This window comes from Cannabis sativa, chromosome 6 (assembly GCF_029168945.1).
Source record: "Cannabis sativa cultivar Pink pepper isolate KNU-18-1 chromosome 6, ASM2916894v1, whole genome shotgun sequence".
Lineage (NCBI taxonomy): Eukaryota > Viridiplantae > Streptophyta > Magnoliopsida > Rosales > Cannabaceae > Cannabis > Cannabis sativa.
This window is the reverse complement of record NC_083606.1, coordinates 72,763,451-72,780,951: the sequence shown is the minus strand read 5'-3', so window position 1 is coordinate 72,780,951 and position 17,501 is coordinate 72,763,451. Positions and strand designations below refer to the sequence as shown.

Below are 17,501 nucleotides of genomic sequence, written 5' to 3'. Positions count from 1 at the left end.
TTTTATATATATATATATATGGTGGGACACTCATATATATATATATACATATTCTATATAAAGTTGTGGCTATATAAAATAATTTTTGGTTTAACGATGATTTGTGAGTTTCTATAATAACTTTATAATAGAATATCTAATTACTTAACAAAATATTTTTTTTATTAATTTTATAATATTATTATATATATTAAAAAATAAAAATTATATAAATATTTTATATAAAATACTTAAAATATTATTGATATTTTTAATTATATTTGTAAATTTATTCGTTTAACTTTAAATTAAAATAAAAAAAATTATCTTCTATACAATAAAGGTACCTGCTAAAAAATGTAACTATTTGTTTTCTATACAATAGGATCGTCCGTCTTTTCACTACAAAAAATCTTACTTTTAGTCACAACAAAATTTGTAACAAAGTGAAAAAATTGTGACTAATTATAAATCATGATTTCTATGTTGAGTCCAAAAAGTCCATGGCTAAAAGTATATATTAGTCACAAAAATTACAATTTATTATGACTAAATGTATTTTTAGTCACAATACTTGTTGTGACTAAAATTAAATTAGTGACAAATTGTAACTAAATACTTTGTTTTAGTCGCAAGTAACATTTAGTTGTGACTAAAAGTCATATTTAGTCACAAAAAATTATATTGTGACTAAAAAGTTGTCACTAAAAGTAAAAGTTTAATTTTAGTAGTGACTATATGACAAACTTTTTTATGCCCTAACTATTGTTAAACATGCCTTTCACCAATAATTTAGCATATATATAATTACATTCAAATGACACACTAATGTAGTAATAGTTAAAAAAAAAAATTTAAGATCAAAATTTTAAACTCCATTTCAAAAATACATGCCTAATTAAAAAAAATTACATACATGTAACATTAATCTAGTATATATATATATATATATATATATATAAACCATTCAAATCCACATGTACACATAATTGTTTATTTGTTAGTCAAGCCCTAGTGACTAAAAGATCATTAGTCAAAAAATATTAAAATACTTAAACGTAACAAATTAAGGAACAAAGTTTTTTACATACATATAAAACATTCAACGAAGACACAACTGCCCATATATTTAAATCACTTATATTACAAGATTTTCTTTCTTTTAGAATATTATATAATTTTTTGTTTTTTTGTAAGAATATTATATATAAAGTTGTTCAAGTCCTTAGTGGGGTTTTTGTGTTTGAATAATATGTGCAATAATTGAGCATGTAATTATTTTATTTATTTTTAACTTAAATTTATTGTTGTAATCTTGTACGTATCTTAATAATAAATATTAATTGTTTGTTCTTTAAATAAACTTTATCTCCCACAAATTTTGACTAGCCCTGCAAATTGTAAGAATTATTTATTTATTATTTTATGTGTGTAAAATTAATATAATATAATGTAAAATCAACTATTATATGATAATGCATACAAAGTATGCTCTGTAATAAATACTATTATTAAACTATAATTAGTAAATTAACAGTATTTGAAAATTATAATTATATTTCCTTAAATTTAAATATAAAACTATTGATCATTACTGTATATAATATCGTAAACAAATCATTTAATTATATTTAAGCACACAAATCACTTCTCTTGTCGTATTGTTTTTCATTTCCCATGCATAACTTTGACTCGTTCAAATTCAATAGTGAATATATTATTATATGCTTAATTATTGTACTATAAATATACCTAGCTTAATAAAATTGATCCCACTTTCAATTATTTGCTTATATTCACTTTGAAACTAATTAAACTTATTGAAAATGAATATAATGAAGATGATGATAGTTGCAGTGCTTGTGTTAATAATGGTGGGTAATATGGAAAGCAGGAGTACTAATAGTGTGAATTATTATGAGCAAGGTCAGTGCATAGAGAAAGAAAAACAAGCTCTCCTCAATTTTAAGACTGCTTTAGATGATCCAGGTAAAAATCTCTCCTCTTGGACAAATAATCCTAATAATAATAGCAACAACCAAAATTGTTGCAATTGGAGAGGTATCACTTGTGATAGCCAAACCAATCATATCATTAAGATTGATTTTTCTAGTGTTTATGAAATCAATATTAATGGTGTGATTAATGGCTCCTCCTCATTAGTTGAACTAGAGAGTTTGGAGTACTTGGACTTTAGTGGTCAGAAATTCACTCAAATTCCCAAGTTTCTTGGTGCCCTAAAAAATCTCATACATCTAGTTCTTCCTATAAGTGGGGTTATTCCTTATGAGCTTGGAAATCTTACCAAATTAGAATATCTTGATCTTTCAAGCTCTTCTGATCAAAATAAAATGGTTGTTGATAATTTTGGTTGGCTCTCACATCTCACTTCATTGAAGAATTTTGTGCTTGCGAATGTGCATTTCACTACATCTGGCCTTGAATCTTTTAGGGTTCCATCTTCCTTACTAAGCTTGCGTGTATCAAAATCTATACTTCCCAAAGTAGATACTTTTCCATTTTCGAATTCTTCGAATTTTCTCGAAACTCTTTCCCTCACACAAAATTCTATCCATCCCGACGCGATTACTTTGTTTTTAAATTCTTCCATGAACCTTATTGATCTCACCTTCCAAGAAAACATCATCAATGGTTCATTTCCAAATTCCTTTGGCCATAAAGATTATCTTAGGAATGTCTATTTGTCAAATAATGAAGTTGGAAGTAGTAAAGGATTATTGAAATCCTTGAGAAATCTTTCTAACTTAATTATTTTGGATATTTCTATGAACAATATTGGTGGAACCATACATGATCTATTTGAAACCCTATCTTCAACTAAGAATTCCTTGGAGGTTTTGCGTTTAAGTTCCAACAAACTTAAAGGTTTAATTCTTGATGATCCTGAGAAAACTTTCCCATCTTTGAAGTATTTAGATCTTGGCTATAATTTGGTTGAAGGTCCTTTTCCCAATCGCTTGAGTCAATTTCCGAATCTTGATGAGTTGTATTTAAACAACAACAACTTCACTGGTCTATTGCCTGATCTTTCCTCAATGTTCAACTTGAAAGTTTTCAATGGAGCACATAACAACTTCAATGGTACTTCAAGTTATGGTATTGCTCAACTTTACCATCTTGTTAGGTTAGATGTCTCTTGGAATTCTTTCAATGGGGAATTTAGCTTACAAGATTGTCCTAGTTTGAAATTTCTTGACATATCTTATAATTCTGTGAGATTGAAATTTAAATCCAATTGGGTACCTTCTTTTCAACTCTCAAACTTAATGTTGTCTTCTAGTAAGCTAGGTCCAAAATTTCCTCATTGGCTCCAAACACAATTCAATCTCTCATACCTAGACATTTCCAATGATGAAATTTCTGGTCTCATTCCTAGTTGGTTTGGTAATATAACTTCCAAATTGTACTATTTAAACATGTCTTGCAATCTTCTTGGTGGCACCTTACCAAATTTTCCATTACAATCTAGTCCCTTCTTCCCATCTTATGAGCCTATTTATGTTGATTTGAGTTTCAACAAATTCCAAGGCTCTATCCCACATTTTTTATCCAATGCAACAGTGTTGTACCTCTCCAATAATAAATTCAATGATTGTAAGCCCTTTCTTTGTCAAACAATAGATATTGAAACACTATTTCTTGATATTTCTTATAACCATTTATTTGGAAGTCTTCCAAGTGATTGTTTGAAGAATACTCACTTTTTTGTTTTGAAGCTCAACAACAATAGATTATTTGGAGAGATCCCTAACTCAATATGTTCAAGTTCATATTCATCAATTGAAACTCTACAATTAGGGCATAATAACTTTTCCGGAAAATTTCCTTCCACATTGAAGAACTGCACTCAACTTCGAGTTTTAGATTTGGGAGATAATAATTTGGAAGATGCATTGCCATTGTGGATTGGGGAAGCATTAATAGATCTTGTTTTACTTAGTGTGAAGTCAAATCAAGTATATGGAAATGTACCACTAAATCTTTGCTATCTTACTAAGATTCAAATACTTGATCTTTCTCAAAACAATTTGTCTGGATCCATTCCTTCATGCTTTGAGAATTTCACTTCAATGGTTGAGGAACCAATTTATGGTAGCATAATTTTGGTATTTTTTCGTCGGTTTCCTGGCCCTTTTATTTTCTTTCATAATATTGCATCGATTGTTTGGAAAGGAACTGAGTATGAATACAGGAAGAACCTTGGATTACTAAGAATTATTGATCTATCAAGTAATAAATTGAATGGAGAAATTCCTATTGAAGTGACTAATCTTGTACAATTGGTTCAACTAAACTTATCAAGAAATGAACTTAGTGGAAATATTCCAAAGAAGATGGGAAGCTTGAGTAAACTAGAATCATTGGATTTGTCTCACAATAAGCTTTCAGGAAAAATTCCTACAAGCTTAGGAGAAGTATCAATGTTGGATTACTTGGATTTGTCAAATAACAAATTATCAGGAAGAATCCCTACAAGTACTCAATTGCAAAGCTTTAATGCTTCTTCATACGCTAAAAATTTTGCTCTTTGTGGAGTTCCTTTGACAAGCTCATGCCCTGGAGACGAGACATCATTACAAAGTTTTTCTACTTCAAATGGAAGCGAAAACGATGACAAATGGTTTAACATGTCATCGGTTTACATGGGAATCGGTGTTGGATTTTTCATTGGATTTTGTGGGAATTTTATGTTGGACAATTCTTGGAGATTTGCTTATCTTCAGTTCATGCTAATATTGAGAGGGTGGCTTTACAAGATGATTACCCTCATGAAAGGAGCTGCATTGATGGGGAAAAAGCTAGCTTGGCACTAACAAGTTAGTAATAATATATATTTTTTTGTTATTTTATGTGTACTTTATTTCTTTGAATTACTTTTACGTTCTCCTATGATCATCGTACATTAATTATTTATTTTTATTTGTTGTAGAACACTGCGATGGTGATGACATGGGCATTGAAGATAACACATCTTGTTTCAGAATTTTGTGATTTTAGTACCTTATTAGGGCATGTCATGATAATATTATTTGTAAGTTTGTTTGTACGCGTTAAAAATTAATGATTCTAAATTTGGTGTGTTTTGTTGAATAACTAGTTTCTTTTGTTTTAGTAATAATTTTAAGTTTTGGTGTTTCTAATTAATAATAATATTGTCACATGACATGAAAGTTATTGACTAGGTATACATTTTTCTTAACATTAAAAATAAAATTAAAGTCAATATCTATTACACTTAGTTATCTCTAAAGTAATGATATTAATTAATATTTGGGAAATCTACTATATTTCATTACATTGTTATCAATATTTATTTGTAAAACAAAATTTACATATTTTTTATTCAATCATAATTAAATAAAAAATATGATATGATAACAAACAAATGTTATTATTGTTATTTTATTATGACAAAAATTATTCTTAAGAGTAATACATCTATATTGCTATGTTAATTAGGTTAGGTTACACCTTTTGTAATGGTTCTATATTTCTATAAATAGAAGCCAATATAGTAATTATTGTTAGCTTTGGCAAGCTTTGTACTAATGTGCAAATTCATATATATACTAATAAAAGAGCATATATATACACTAATTAGTGTTTTGTTCTTGAGGAATGTTATGGTGACTTGTGTACTTGATCACCATGATCCAACAAATACAAACTATAAGTCTTAATAAAATAAAAAGTAGATTCTTAATCATATATAGTATAAGTTAATTGGTTAACATTTTATGAAGTGTTATTAATTCTTTAAACTATTTTTTTTTTCTGTGGAAGCTAAGATGTATATATAACATTTGTTTTAATAAGTGTTATGAAAACAATATCAGATTCATAGTCTCAGCCAAGTATACTAGCTAAGTAGAGATATATATGTATACGTATATATCTTTTAGTATAAAAAGATGTATATTTGTTACCATGCATAGCCTTATAACTTTATAAGTCAACATAAACAAAAGTCATGACTTTTTTTTTATTATTATTTTTGATAATGTGTTATAATTGGTTTTGTTCTTATAGTCACCATGCATATATAGTCTTAGTCAACTCATACAAAGAAAAACCAGATGAGAACAAATGAACCATAATAATAATTTGTATAAATTAATATGTATATGTTTGATATTATAGTCTTAACCGAACCTTTGACATTTAATTTTGGTTTCACACACAATTAAATCATTGAAGATAATATAATTATTTCATATTTTGTCCAACTAAAAATATCTTTTTCCTTCTGATATTTTTTTTATATATGATATTTCTTAAAATAGTAAATAGTACATATTATTTATCGGAATAATTATATAAAACACTATTTTTTTAGTAAAATTTTGATGTTTTTATATTTAAAAATTCTTTTTATATTTTTACGATATTTTATAAAAATAACGTATGAAAACAATAAAAAATTACATAAAAGTAACATAAAAATAACATACAAACAATATCAAAACAACAACAAATAGTAACATACAAATAATAAAAAAATTAACAACAAATTAACAGAAGAACAACAAAAAAAATCAAAAAACTGTATTTTCTTTAAATAAAATTATAAAAATCATAAAAATATATAATATTTCGTACAACTATATTTTTGTAATTTATTAGGCGATAGAAGTCTTCACATATGGCCCAACAAAGGTTGTCATTGTTGAAAATATATGGTCCTTGTATTTTTTTTATAGTGTGGTGGATGATTAAATTAACCACTAATTAGAATAGATTAGTTGACTATATAAATTAAATAGTTGACTAGATATTTATGGCTTAAGAGTGTTAGAATATATTTTTTTCATGATAATATTTTTCGTTATAGTTATAGAGTTATTTTATAAATTTTAAATTTTTTTAAATAATTTACAGTATTGACAGCAAATTTTTAATATTCAACTTTACCAAACATGTTCAAAAAACTATAAATTTATTTTCGATATTGTAAACTATTTGAAAATTTTAAAAAATTTACAGAAATAATCATAACTATAACGAATACTATTATAAAAAATAAACAGTGACGATATTATAATTAATTATGTCACTGTTTTCTCTTGACCGTCGAAATTTAGTAGATTTTCTCAATAGGAAGAGTTTTATTTGCCAATATAAAAGGAGGTATAGTATAGTTAGATTTACATATTATATATTATCACATAATACTAATAAATTATATTTCTCTCACTTTAAATTCTCAATATGATGACCAAAGTTTTAGTGCTTCTAATGGTGCTAGCCACAAATACTCATGTATTGAGTTTATCAAGCCAAAATTATTGCATAGAGACAGAAAGACAAGCTCTTCTCAGCTTGAAGAAAGGCTTTGTTGATTATGGCAATCGTCTTTCCTCGTGGACAAGTACTAGACGAGATTGTTGTGCATGGAGAGGTATCAGGTGCGATAACTTAACTCATCATATTATTAGCCTTGATCTTCATTCTAATGATAACGATTCAATCTTATTGAGTGGCGAAATCAACCCTTCTTTGGTTGAACTTCCATATTTAAGGTACTTGGATCTAAGTTACAACAATTTCACTAATAACCTTAACACAACACTTTTCAATAAGCCTTTAGAACACTTGAATTTGAGTAGAAGCGAAATCGAAGGGCAATTATCGATTTTTTCAAACTTTTCATTTCTTAGAGTGTTGGATCTCTCTAATAATTAAGCTTAGTGGTACTTTTCCTGAAGATATTGGCAAGCTTCAACATCTTGAAGTATTGGATGTCTCTTCAAACTTTCTCACAGGGCTTGTCACTGAATTTCACTTTGAAAAACTTTCAAAATTGAAAAATCTTCATCTTCATGATAATTCCTTAACATTGAAGATCAATTCATCCACTTGGGTACCACCATTTCAATTAGATAGTCTAATATTAAGATCTTGTAAATTAGGTCCACAATTTCCTATTTGGCTAAAAACTCAAATAAATTTATCTTCTCTTGACATTTCCAACTCTAGTATTCAAGATACTATTCCTAATTGGTTTAGTAATCACTTTACAAAATTAAATTTTCTGAACCTTTCTTCAAACCAATTTTATGGTCATATCCCTTATTATCTATCATATGTGGAGATATTGGATCTTTCATATAATAGGTTTAATACTAATTTAAGGTCTCTTCTTTGTGAGCCAATAAATGGGACAACAAAACTTCTTGATATTTCAAATAATATGTTAAGTGGGAGCCTTCCTAATTGTCATTGGAACTTGAAGAATTTAATTGTTCTAAAATTAGATAAAAATAATTTGATTGGAGTAATTCCAACTTCAATTGGTTTGTCCAATCGAATTCAATATCTACTTTTGGGACACAACAATTTTTCTGGAAATTTTCCTTCATCGTTAAAGAATTGTACACAACTTCGAGTTCTTGATGTCAAAGCTAATAAACTAAAAGGCAACATACCAATTTGGATTGGAGAAAAACTCACAAATTTGATTTTTCTTAGACTAAAATCAAATAATTTCCATGGTGTTATACCGCCAAGTATGTGTCATCTTCATTTTATTCAAATATTTGACCTTTCCAATAATAACATATCTGGATTTATTCCTTCATGCATAAATAATTTCACCTCTATGGTAGATAAAAGGAACATTCAAAAAATGAGTAACATATCCACTGAAGTTTCCTTAGATAATAATCGTCATCAAGTACTTTTGTATGAAATTGTTACGATGATTATGTGGAAAGGAGTTCTTCGACAGTATAGCAAGACTCTCGGGTTACTAAGATTCATTGATCTTTCGCGCAACGAATTGACTGGAAAAATACCTGAAGAGTTATGCAATCTTGTTGAATTGATTCAACTAAACCTTTCAAGGAATAGTTTGAGTGGAAGTATCCCTATGGAAATAGGGAACTTGAATAAGTTGGATTCTCTAGATTTATCCCATAACAAGCTTTCTAGTGTCATTCCAACAAGCTTGGCAAGTATATCTTCTCTATCTTTTTTGAATTTGTCAAGTAACAAATTGTCAGGAAGAATTCCTATCGGTACTCAATTGCAAAGTTTTAATGCTTCGATATACATTGATAATGATGGATTGTGCGGACTTCCACTAAACAATTCATGTCTTGGAGATGAGACACCAAATAGCCCTAAAGATATTCATGATCCAAGTGATGCTGAAGAATATGATGAAGGGTGGCTTAACATGTCATGGCTTTATATGGGAATTGGAGTGGGATTTGTAGTTGGATTTGTTGGAGTTTGTGGCACTTTATTGCTTATTACTTCATTCTAATTCACTTATGTAAATATTATTTACTTATTCTATATTTGGAAATTTGTATTAATTATGTGTAGTATGTGTTAAATTATTCACTTATGTAATAATTTTCTATTCATATTCTCTTTTCATGTTACTATTTATAAGGGACAACTTGTGTCTCTCTTTGTAGTGTTTTTTACTTTTGGATTCTAATATAAGGCACTAAATTGTTTAATTAAATCAAAAAATGTGTTTGTTCAATTGAAAAGGTCCTAATCATTCTAATCCCCCTTTTTCTTCACTCCCTCTTTTTATTCCTCCATTGTCATTCTTGTTGACTAAGTATACGCTTAATTAAATTAGTAAATTGATTCTTATTATAAGTTATTAAATTGTTGACTTGGTGGCCAATCATTATAAATTTTTCACTTTTAGTCACAATTAATAAAATTTGTGACAAAAATAATAAAGTGACTAATTATAAATTATTACTTTTCGATGTGACTAAAAGGTTCGTGGCTAAAAGTATTAGTCACAAAAATTTTTGTGACTGAATGTATTTTTAGTCACAACACTTATTGTGACTAAAAGGTTGTTACTAAAAGTCGCCGCTTTTTTTATAGTGGTCACAAGTAACACAAAAAAATTATATTATAACTAAACTCTCGTCACTAAAAATGATCTTTTTTTTTATTTTAAATTATGCTATATATACACAAAATCAAAATTACTAAGCCTAATAAAACTTGAACAAAAGTTACGTATATTGTGCCGCATACAAATGTGTAGAGCCTCAAAAATCGTATAGATCTCTAATATCAAGTTGTAAAGACCTATATACAGTCATAGACTATTAAATCTTAATTATCTAATCGTCACTAAGAAATCCATGCAAGGTAGCTAGGATTAGTGAAAAAGTATTAATTCTTTTGTAAAGTCCAAATTGCACGACCTGAAATTATCAAAAGTAATTAATAATGAGAAAGCATAATAGTACTCTTTCTTCTTTAATTGTCATATATATATTTTAATATTTTGATTTTGCTCGAGTGTTTTGTTTATGCCCTAGCTCTCGTTGTAGCTTTTGTGTGGTTAATTTGTTTATCTTGTTACTTATTATTTATTTTCGTTTTTTAATATTTAATTGTATAATTAATCAAGCACTTCTAATAATGAATAATATACATATTTATATAATTACAATGAAAGATATTATGTTACAAAGACATATATATTTATCCATGCGCAGCATATATATGGTTAACATAAACTAATAATAAAATTAGGAGGCTGCTCATAATTAAACCTTGTTTTTATTTTAGGCTATTCATTATAATATTACTTTAAAGGCACACATGATCATGATTAAACCATCGATCAATACTCTTGATCACTCCCTATTGCCCTTAATTATTACAATACACATAATATATGCACTCAAATATATTAAGAATTGGATGCACATATCATTATTACTCTTATATATAGAGTATTATTATAGTTTATATTATAAAAGCTTTAATTTAAATCTAGCTAGTTAGGCCATGGACCAAGTAACGTCAACAACACCCAAATTAGTATCAAGTCCAAGAGCATTCCACACAGCATTAGAACCATCAACAATATTATTTCTACAAGGCGGTTGACCGGCATGTTCATCATCACAACCGTTTTGGGAATCACACTCATCCACAACCTTCGCGGTTGTGGTTCTCCCATTAGTAGCCCTAATCTTAATCATCTTCCCACACCTTGATCCATCGTTGTACCAACCAGTGGAAAGAGCAACAACTCTCTCGTCGTTAGAATGGTATCCCTCGTCGCACTCTGACGGCCCACCACCATCGCCACCTTCACTAAAATCGTTGTTAGTCAATTTTGCTGATGTGGACGATGTCACTGGCGGTGAGCACTTATATTTTGGGTAACTTTTTGCCCCGCAAGTGAGTGTACCTGAAGATTTACACGTTCCTGATCCACCTCCGCCTCCACCACATATATTGGTTCCGATGTCAGGGTCGTCGTTGCACTTTCCGTTGATACAAATTAGTTGACCGTCACAATCGTTTAGGGTACGACATGGGCCGTTACAAGAAGAGATGGCATCCAATTGAAGAGGAAGGAGTACTAGGATGTTGAAGGATAAAGAAATAATTAATAATGTAAGACTAGACATTTTGTGTTATAAGGATATATGACTCTTTTGTGTTATATATAGGAGATAGGATTGGTCAAAGTTTTTTGTTGGGACGGATAACCTTTTTTGTACGCAATATCATATGTCATATGCATTATGTACATGCAATGTATATTCCATCTTATACGAAGGAAAGTGGGTGTTCTCCATAACCTCGTTGACGTCGGCTATAATGAAATCTCATCAATTTGTGACCATAAATTAGATGAGAAAAATCCTCCCTTATCCATGATTGAGTTGAGTCTTCCCACGTTGACGTATATCATATATATATATGCTTATTATATTCATCATTATTCTCATATTATAATTATATATTCATATTCATACAATTCAGTTCTTGAGATGTGGAAATATTCAGAACTGAATTGTATAAATAGGTCATGTATTATATAATAACAACATATATAATTCGTATAAATAAATGATGAAAATTATATAAATCAATACAAAATAGTTAGTCATATGTAAGTGTAACCCACGTCTTTCTGTCACCCGGGCCCAACACCCTAAAAAAAGTAAGGATACCATTTTAGTACAATCATTTTAATTTCAATGGTAAAACTTAACAAACAAAACTCACAATTGGGAAACAAAAACAAATAAAATTGAGCACTGAAGGGTATTTAAAGGTGTCAAGCACCATAAAAGGTGATAAATTATTATTAATGAATTCTAATATTGGGGATTTCACACATTTTTTTAAAATTGAGTAAAAAAACTAAAAATTATAAAACATCAGAAGTGTCTTCTATTTTTTTTTTTAAAAAAATTATATTATTTTTTTAAAAAATTCTTATATCTTTTCCAATATTTTTTTTTACATTTTCTCTCACCTGGGTCTGAGTCTAGGGTCCGAGTCCTGGTCCATGGGTCCGATCTTGGGTCTTGGGATTCAAAATTCATTCGAGCGAGACATCTTACGATGTCATGATGCGCCCATTCCTATGGCGGGGTTTGAGTCCAAGTTTGGCGTATAGGTTTCGAGGTCCTAGTCTAGGGTCCAAGTTTGGGTTCAAGATGGGGTCTAGTTCAAGGGCTGAGGCTGGGGTTTAGGTCTAGGTTGAGGTTCGAGTTCGGGTCCAGGTCCTAGGTTCGGGATGGGCTATGTTCATGCCATGGCTATAGTATAAAATATTGATGTTTTCGTTTGTTTTAGTAAAAAAAAAATCTAAAAAGTAGTTTTTAAAAATATTAACCCACTAACAAAAAATTTTAAAATGACAAAAATCTATTTTTTATTTTCATTTTTGAAAATACAATTTAAAAAAACTAAAAACACAACTAAACACTCTCTTGGTCCCATCTTTGATACAATATCGGTTAAAAGTCACATTTTATTATAAGGCTAATTAGTAATTTCCCCCCTCCCCCGGTGAACTTTGACATGTACTAAATCATGCCCCCTAAATTTTATGGCCGTTAAAAATTCCCCTAGAACTATGAAGATTGTTAGATTTAAGGACTTTTATCTAATTTTAGTAAAAAAAAATTCTAACATGAATGAAAGTTCAGGGGACATGATTTAGTACATATCAAAGTTTGAGGGGCATGATTTGGTAGATATCAAAGTATGGGGAGCATAATTTAGTACATAAACAATCACCGAAACAGTAAAATTGAATGAAATTAGATCAAAGTCCTTAAATCTAACAATCTCAATAGTTCAGGGGGAATTTTTAACGGCCAAAAAAGTTCAGGGGGCATGATTTGGTATATGTCAAAGTTCGGAGGAAAAAATTGCTAATTAACCTATATTTTATTTTGCGATGTGAATTATTTGTTCAAGCCTATTTTTGAATATATTGTATTTGTATTTAATAATTTTGTGTATATAATATTTATTCACACTACAAGAAATGTCACTTTTTCCAGCACATCTTTGTGTTGGCAAAAGTTTGGTATTGCGATGGTAAAATGGAATTTACTTCTGATGTGTTCGCAAATGGGATTGGCAAATCAACGTTAGTATTAGAACTTTTGCCAGCACAAATGAAAAGCGCTGGCAATTGTGTGCTGGTAAAAGTTAGATTTTAGCCACTGCAAATGTGTGCTCGTAAAACTTTGACCTTTTTGCCAACGCAGTTTGTGAAATGCACTGTCAAAAGTTAGTTTTACCAGTGCAGTAGCGAACTGTACTGGTAAAAGTGACATTTCTTGTAGTGTCATATTTAGATTTTTGGGTTTGTTAATTTGATTAGATTTGGACTCGGGATGGTGGATGTGATGCAGCTAGCATAAATTTGTATTTTATTTTATTGTCTTCGGTGCAAAATTGACACAACTTGTACAAAGATCATCACATTGTGTTAGTTGAGAATTAACAAGAATAACATGTATAGCAACAGTAGGATTAATATGAGAGTCCAGTTAGTTATTTGCAGTTATTAAGTCCTCTGTTATTTTGGTTGTTTGTTGGTAATTATAACAACTTTCTGTTGTTATCCTTTTTGAGGGTCTTTGCCTATTTAAGGCTCGTCTGTTTTTAGTTTGTAATCAATTCATTTTTGTTCAATGAAAACTCTCTTCTGCTTTCTTCATTTCCGCAACATGGTATCAGAGCAAGGAAGTTATGCTTCCTTCCGATCTTGATTTCCTCTGTCCTTCCTCATCGCCGCGTCAATCTTCTTCTTCTCCGGCGACGAGCAGTGTCTGCATTGAAGAATTCATCACTTCATCGACACAGGTTTGTTTTCAACACTTTTCTTCAGTATTTTTTTACTGACCTATTTCTTTTCATCTTTCTTTTCCTATCATGGCAACAAATGAGCAAGAATCAGGATAAATCGAAGGAGATTCATCCCAAATTAACAATGGTGGAAATCAAAATCAAACCACAGAACCTGTTATTAATATGGCCAGATCAAGAAGCCCGATCGAGGATCCCTCTGACCCGTATTACTTGCATCACGGAGACAACCCTGGGAATGTTTTGGTGTCTCAATTGTTGACTAGGCAGGACAATTACATTGCGTGGTGCAGAGCTATGGAGCTGGCTATATCTGTCAAAAACAAATTAGGGTTCTTGAATGGTTCTATCTCTAAACCCCCTATCACTGATCATATCCTTTATAATGCTTGGATTCGCAATAACAATATTGTTATTTCCTGGATTATTAACTCTGTTTCAAAGAAAATTTCATCTAGCATATTGTATGATGAGTCTGCTGCTGCCATATGGAACGATTTGAGGGTACGTTTCCAGCAGAAAAATAGAGCACATATCTACAATCTAAGGAAGGATTTGATGAATCTCAGACAAGAAAATCAAACAGTAAGTATATATTTTACTAAGCTGAAGACTGTTTGGGAACAATTGTCCAATTTCAGGCCAAATTGTTCTTGCAATGGGTGTTCTTGTGGAGGAGTCAAGAAATTACACGAATACCATAACATGGAATATATCATGTCCTTTCTCATGGGTATATCCGATCTTTATGCTCAAGTAAGAGGTAATATCCTAGTCATGGATCCTCTCCCTGAAATAAATAGGGTCTTTCATCTTGTTACTCAAGAGGAGAACCAAAGAAAAGGCCAAAACAACCCCTCGGATCCAAACTCTAATATGGCTTTTGCCTTCCAAGGAGAAAAGAATTCAGGAAAAGGTGAAACACAAGGACCACCCAAAAATCAACAACCAAAACGTGGCAGGCCCTTTTGCAGTCATTGTAGCATGCATGGACACACCATCGAGAAATGTTACAAGATACATGGGTATCCACCTGGATACAACAAAGGAGGGAAATCAAAGGAGGCTGCTGCAAACCAGTTCCAAACCTCCAATGAAACCAGTTCGGGTCCATGTGAAAACAACACTCTGCTGCCACAACTCACACCAAGTCAATATCAGCAGCTGCTGAATCTTCTTGGTGCTCAAACGACCAATCTGTCTGCTACAGATCCGAGTACGTCTAATGGGAATTCAAGTATTATCTTAACCAACTATGCAATGCTATCCAAGGACAAATCTTGGATCATAGATTCGGGTGCAACTAGGCACATTTGTTCCGATCTACATCTGTTTCAAAACATTCATTCTATTGTAGCAACTAAACTAATTTTGCCTAATAATGATAGTCTTTTGGTATATCACAGTGGTAATGTAAGGATTAACAACCATCTTACTCTTCACAATGTTCTTTATGTTCCCTCTTTTCCATTACAAAATTATTTCTGTTAGTTGTTTGACTAAAGGGAATGATTACTCTTTAAAATTCCTTGCTGATAATTTCTATATACAGGAAACGTACACCAAGATGATGATTGGCAAAGGTGAATCGGCTAATGGTCTCTACATGTTGGACACTACACCCGTTCTCATCAATGCTTTTACATCGGCTGAAACTTGGCACAAGCGTTTAGGCCATTTGTCTAATAAATGTTTAGACTTGCTGCAAGATTCTTTGAATTGTAAAACTAAAAATTTACATAGCATTGAACCTTGTTACATTTGTCCTTTAGCTAAGCAAAGAAAACTACATTTTCCTAATAAAAACAACTCTACTAATCATTGTTTTGACCTTATTCATTGTGATATTTGGGGCCCTTATCATGTTACTTCTCACTCTAATCATAGATACTTTCTTACTTTGGTTGATGATCATTCTAGATTTACTTGGATTTACCTTCTTAAACAAAAATCTTATGTTATATCTATTATACCTGAATTTCTTTCTTATATACAAACTCAATATAATTGTGTTTTCAAACGATTCAGATCTGATAATGCTCCTGAACTTGCTTTCAAGGATTTGTTCTCCAAAAATAGAATTTCACATGATTTCACTTGCATTGAGACACCCGAACAAAATGTCGTGGCTGAAAGAAAACATCAACACCTTCTTAATGTTGCAAGGGCTTTATATTTTCAATCTAAAGTTCCTATCCAATACTGGACTGAGTGTCTTATGACAGCCGTGTTCTTAATTAATTGAACACCTACACCGAATCTCAAGAACAAAACTCCATACGAAATTCTGCTAGGGAAACCACCTGATTACACTGACCTTAGATGCTTCGGATGTTTGGCTTTTGCTTCAACTATTTCTTCCCACAGAACCAAATTTGCTCCACGGGCAAGAACCTGTGTTTTCATAGGATATCCTAGAGGAATAAAGGGGTATAAACTATATGATATTAACACTAAACAATTGTTTATTTCTCGCAATGTTATTTTTCATGAAAATGTCTTTCCTTTTCATAAACTAAATTTGCACAATCAGTCTATAGATCCTTTTTTGCCTTTGGTTTTGCCTTCTCAACACATTACTAACACACACATAGCAGATTATGTTCCACAAGATTATTGTGATGCTGCACCTAACCCCATATTGCAGGAGCAAAACAATAATGATAATAACATTCCTCATGATGAAGATACTGCTACTTCACAGTAGGAAACCTTCATACCAACACCTGCCCATGGTGAAAATAATGAGGTGTCACAGCAAGAACATCCCACACCACCACCTGCTGCTCCTCGAAGAACTTCTAGAGTCACACGACCTCCAAGTTATCTTCAAGATTTTGAGTGTTACAATCTTTTACAGGATAAATCTTCTTCACCTCATCCTATTTCTAAATTCATGTCTTATGCAAAATTGTCAAAAGCTTACAAAGAATTTATTCTTGTTGTCACAGCTGAATTTGAACCACAAAGTTACAAGCAAGCAGCCCAGTTCAAGCAATGGTTGAAAGCTATGGACAATGAGCTACTCGCCCTCATCATCAACAATACTTGGACTATTGTTCCCCTTCCCTAAGGCAAACACGCCATCGGATGCCGTTGGGTGTACAAAATCAAATACAATAGTGATGGTAGTGTTGAACGCCTCAAAGCTCGCTTGGTTGCTCAAGGATACACTCAGCAAGAAGGATTGGATTTTTTTGATACATTCTCACCAGTTGCAAAAATGGTTACTTTTAAACTTTTACTTGCCATTGTCAACATCAAGCAATGGCACACCTTGCAACTCGACATCAACAACACATTTTTGAATGGTGATCTAGACGAAGAAGTTTATATGCAACTTCCCCCCGGTTACAAGGTTCCCTCTAATGTCACGGGCA

At 30.9% G+C, this 17,501-nt stretch overlaps 3 protein-coding genes across 3 annotated transcripts; 2 read left to right on the top strand and 1 right to left on the bottom strand.

Annotated features, from left to right (window-relative positions):
* Positions 1-1,764: 1,764 nt before the first annotated feature.
* On the top strand, positions 1,765-5,438 carry LOC115724752 (receptor-like protein EIX2). The gene is made up of 2 exons (XM_030654089.2): positions 1,765-4,817; positions 4,931-5,438. The coding sequence occupies exon 1, from the start codon at positions 1,806-1,808 to the stop codon at positions 4,812-4,814; it is 3,009 nt and encodes a 1,002-aa protein (XP_030509949.2). The 5' UTR covers positions 1,765-1,805; the 3' UTR covers positions 4,815-4,817; positions 4,931-5,438.
* Positions 5,439-10,532: 5,094 nt separating this feature from the next.
* Positions 10,533-11,431, bottom strand: LOC115724887 (kiwellin-like). The gene has a single exon (XM_030654253.2). It carries the CDS (start codon positions 11,409-11,411, stop codon positions 10,773-10,775), a length of 639 nt encoding a protein of 212 aa, XP_030510113.2. The 5' UTR covers positions 11,412-11,431; the 3' UTR covers positions 10,533-10,772.
* Positions 11,432-14,286: 2,855 nt separating this feature from the next.
* On the top strand, positions 14,287-17,194 carry LOC115712461 (retrovirus-related Pol polyprotein from transposon RE2). Its single transcript, XM_061118324.1, has 4 exons — positions 14,287-15,516; positions 15,674-15,801; positions 16,150-16,348; positions 16,829-17,194. The coding sequence occupies exons 1-4, from the start codon at positions 14,287-14,289 to the stop codon at positions 17,192-17,194; spliced, it is 1,923 nt and encodes a 640-aa protein (XP_060974307.1).
* Positions 17,195-17,501: the final 307 nt, after the last annotated feature.

Excerpts from the sequence above, each read along its gene's own strand:
- LOC115724752 (XM_030654089.2), top strand. The coding sequence starts at position 1,806 with ATGAATATAATGAAGATGATGATAGTTGCAGTGCTTGTGTTAATAATG.
- LOC115724887 (XM_030654253.2), bottom strand. The coding sequence starts at position 11,411 with ATGTCTAGTCTTACATTATTAATTATTTCTTTATCCTTCAACATCCTA.
- LOC115712461 (XM_061118324.1), top strand. The coding sequence starts at position 14,287 with ATGGCCAGATCAAGAAGCCCGATCGAGGATCCCTCTGACCCGTATTAC. Across the intron at positions 15,517-15,673 it reads CTAATAATGATAGTCTTTTG|GAAACGTACACCAAGATGAT; the intron begins GTATATCACAGT and ends TTCTATATACAG. Across the intron at positions 16,349-16,828 it reads CTGAGTGTCTTATGACAGCC|GAAACCTTCATACCAACACC; the intron begins GTGTTCTTAATT and ends ACTTCACAGTAG.